At 36.7% G+C, this 3,103-nt stretch overlaps 1 protein-coding gene across 1 annotated transcript; it reads left to right on the plus strand.

The window, feature by feature from the left end:
• Positions 1 to 244: 244 nt before the first annotated feature.
• Positions 245 to 2,863, plus strand: LOC143568492 (transcription factor VOZ1-like). Its single transcript, XM_077054643.1, has 3 exons — positions 245 to 439; positions 511 to 1,036; positions 2,027 to 2,863. The coding sequence occupies exons 1-3, from the start codon at positions 254 to 256 to the stop codon at positions 2,581 to 2,583; spliced, it is 1,269 nt and encodes a 422-aa protein (XP_076910758.1). The 5' UTR covers positions 245 to 253; the 3' UTR covers positions 2,584 to 2,863.
• Positions 2,864 to 3,103: the final 240 nt, after the last annotated feature.

Here is a 3,103-nt window from a genome sequence, read left to right on the forward strand (position 1 = left end):
CCAAAATGATCAATAATAATAATAATGATCAAAAGCTGTTCTATAACATTTAATATCATATAATTATTATTTTAATGTAATTCCAAAATGTTCATAGTAAAGTACCAAAAACTAAAATACTAGAATGTTCAAAATAATTAAACAAAAAGTTCGAAAGGTAATAAATAAGGTTTGAAATGATCGTTGTTCTTGATCCGTCATAAGTACCAGCAGAAGTGTTGTCAATTTCAAGAAGCAAGGGCTTTTAATAACTATGATAATGATGATGATGTTAAGTAGTGATGTGTTTGAGCAGGGTGGAAGTATGGATCCGTTTTCTCCGGATATAAGTAGGCTCTTGCAGTTATATGATGAGGAGGATGATGCAACTAGTGGATTAGCTGCACCGAAACCGGATCCTGATGCTCATAAAGCTAGTGAGAATGCAGTTTTTCATGTGGTGAGTGTATACTGTATACTTCTTGTAGTGTTCTAAAGCTAGTCAAAGTTAATGGTAACGCGCTTTTGCAGGATTTTGTTATTACTCAACCGTCTCAAGAACAGGGTTTCCAATTGGTTGATCAATGCAAAGGTTCTGCTTCTGGTGTTGACAACAACAATAACAATAACATGATGGGTCTTGTTGCGAATCAGATGGACTACTTTTCATTTGATTTAGCCCAAGATTTTGAGCCAAACTTTTTCAGCCCCAATGGGATACCTCAAATGACTGGGTTTGTGCCGACCATAAGCCCACCACCTTCTGCTTTCTTGGGCCCAAAGTGTGCTCTTTGGGACTGTCCGAGACCCGCACAAGGGTGGTGTTCTGATAGGCCCGTTGTTCAAGGGTGGTATCCTGATTATTGCAGCGGGTTGCATGCTGTAACTGCTCAAAATGAGGGTCATTTTGGGATGACACCTGTGTTAAGGCCTAAAGGTATTGAGTTGAAGGATTCTTTGCTGTTTGATGCGTTAAGTGCTAAATCACAGGGGAAAGATGTCGGTGTTCCTGAATGTGAAGGTGCTGCTACTGCTAAATCTCCGTGGAATGCACCTGGTTAGTTTGCTTCTTTTATCTGGTCAAACGGGCCAAAATGCAACGTTTGCCGTCTCTTTCTGTATTTATAATTTCAAGTACTTAGTTATAGTTATGCAAACAATCTTGTTACAAAATGGTTATATATTTTTAAATAAAGTTACTTAAGAGGTTGTATGCATTAAGAATAGGGTCACGTGGGTTACTTTTATAGCCCGTTTGACTTATTCTGCTTTTGACTTTCTGATTTGACCCATTTAAGATGAAGTCATAAAACACAACCCAAGGCGATCCATTTGTAAAGAAACAGCTTTAAATTACCATTTTTAGCTACTCTTTTGGTTTTCAAAATGGATTTGGTTTTACCATTTGGGCCTGCTTGATGACCTATTTCTCTTTTAGCTATTACTGATTGACCTGTCTGAGATAAACCACAACCCAGGTCGGCCATTTATAAGAAAACGGGTCAAAATTGTCATCTTTTTAACTACTCTTTTGGTTTTTGGTTTTCAAAATGGGTTCGGTTTTACCTAATTTTTCTTGTTAATTAATCATTAATTTATTATTACATATTTGAAACTAAAAATATAATTTTGACCTGTTTGAGATAAAGCACAACCTAAGTTGACCCATTCATTCATAAGGATTCAGTTCAAACTTTCTATATTTTAACTATTTTGGTTTTTAAAATGGGTTCATTTCGGTTTCGGTTTTGTTTTTTCGGTTATATCAATTGGGCTTGAAAATTTTGGGCCTATATCTATTTGGTAATTAATGATAATTGATTATTATATTTTTGAACTTAAAATTTTGGGCTGCACCATTTATTAGTTTCTTATAATGACTTAAAATCTGTGTTTTAGGTTGGTTTGGTTTTTCGTTGATGGCAAAAACGAAAGCGAACCAAAAACTCATTTCTCTAAAAAATTTAAACCAAATTGTCGGTTTTTCGTTGGTTCTTTTATTTTGGTTTGATGCAGTGATTTACACATTCTTCCTGTTTTTTTTCAGAGCTTTTTGATCTCTCGGTTTTCGAAGGCGAAACACTACGAGAGTGGTTATTTTTTGATAAGCCACGAAGGGCATTCGAGAGTGGAAACCGAAAACAAAGATCACTCCCGGATTACAACGGGCGCGGTTGGCATGAATCAAGAAAGCAAGTAATCAATGAATCTGGGTGGCTTAAACGGTCCTATTACATGGACCCTCAGCCCATGAAATTCCTCGAGTGGCGCCTTTACGAGTATGAAATCAGCAAATACGAAGCGTGCGCGTTATATAGACTCGAACTCAAACTGGTTGACGGTAAGAAAACACCGAAAGGAAAGATTGCAAACGACTCGGTTGCTGATCTTCAAAAGCAGATGGGAAGACTCACTGCTGAGTTTCAGTTGGAAAACAGTAATAATAATAAAAGAGCGGTCAAAGGAAGGGGAAAAGCCAACAATGGTGGTGAGGCTGTTTATCCCAGCTCGAACCCCACTGCAACAAATGGTGGTGTTGACTATGGGTCGAACGCAGCGTTTGACTATCTTGTTGAAGATCTTGGCGGTTACTACCTGACGTAACCGAGACGGTTATAAGAGGTAGGTTCAAGTGTTTTAACTAACCGGTGGTGGTGGTGGTGCCTTTTGTTTTCTTGGACCATCCTTTTTCTTATAATGATGGTGAACAACATTAATATCGTATCGATTGTTGCCATATTTAGGTTATATGATTATACCGAGTTATAAATCTCTGATTTTGATGCTAATCGACTATGAAGCATGTTGTCCGTGCCCGAATTAGCACCTCGTATGTAACTTGTGGTCAGTTGGTATATATGAATTGCTGTTGAATGCAAGTAAAATAATGGATATGAGGTATTATTATTATTATTATTATTATTATTATTATTATTATTATTATTATGGTTTTGAGGATTTTGATGTTCTCCAACTTATTAGTTGATGGTGACTCCTACTACTCTTTCTTCAAGTCCTTATGATCTAATAAGTAGAGGATCCATTGTGTAGTTTATTCAGTCAAAGATCTATTGTTTTAAGTCTTCACAACTGAGGCTGTGCTTATTACTTAAAAGTGAACTGG

Source organism: Bidens hawaiensis, unplaced genomic scaffold (assembly GCF_021521415.1).
Source record: "Bidens hawaiensis isolate Kalapana, Puna unplaced genomic scaffold, B.hawaiensis_p1.1 tig00023995_1, whole genome shotgun sequence".
Taxonomy (NCBI): domain Eukaryota; kingdom Viridiplantae; phylum Streptophyta; class Magnoliopsida; order Asterales; family Asteraceae; genus Bidens; species Bidens hawaiensis.

Excerpts from the sequence above, each read along its gene's own strand:
- LOC143568492 (XM_077054643.1), top strand. The coding sequence starts at position 254 with ATGATAATGATGATGATGTTAAGTAGTGATGTGTTTGAGCAGGGTGGA. Across the intron at positions 440-510 it reads AGAATGCAGTTTTTCATGTG|GATTTTGTTATTACTCAACC; the intron begins GTGAGTGTATAC and ends GCGCTTTTGCAG. Across the intron at positions 1,037-2,026 it reads ATCTCCGTGGAATGCACCTG|AGCTTTTTGATCTCTCGGTT; the intron begins GTTAGTTTGCTT and ends GTTTTTTTTCAG.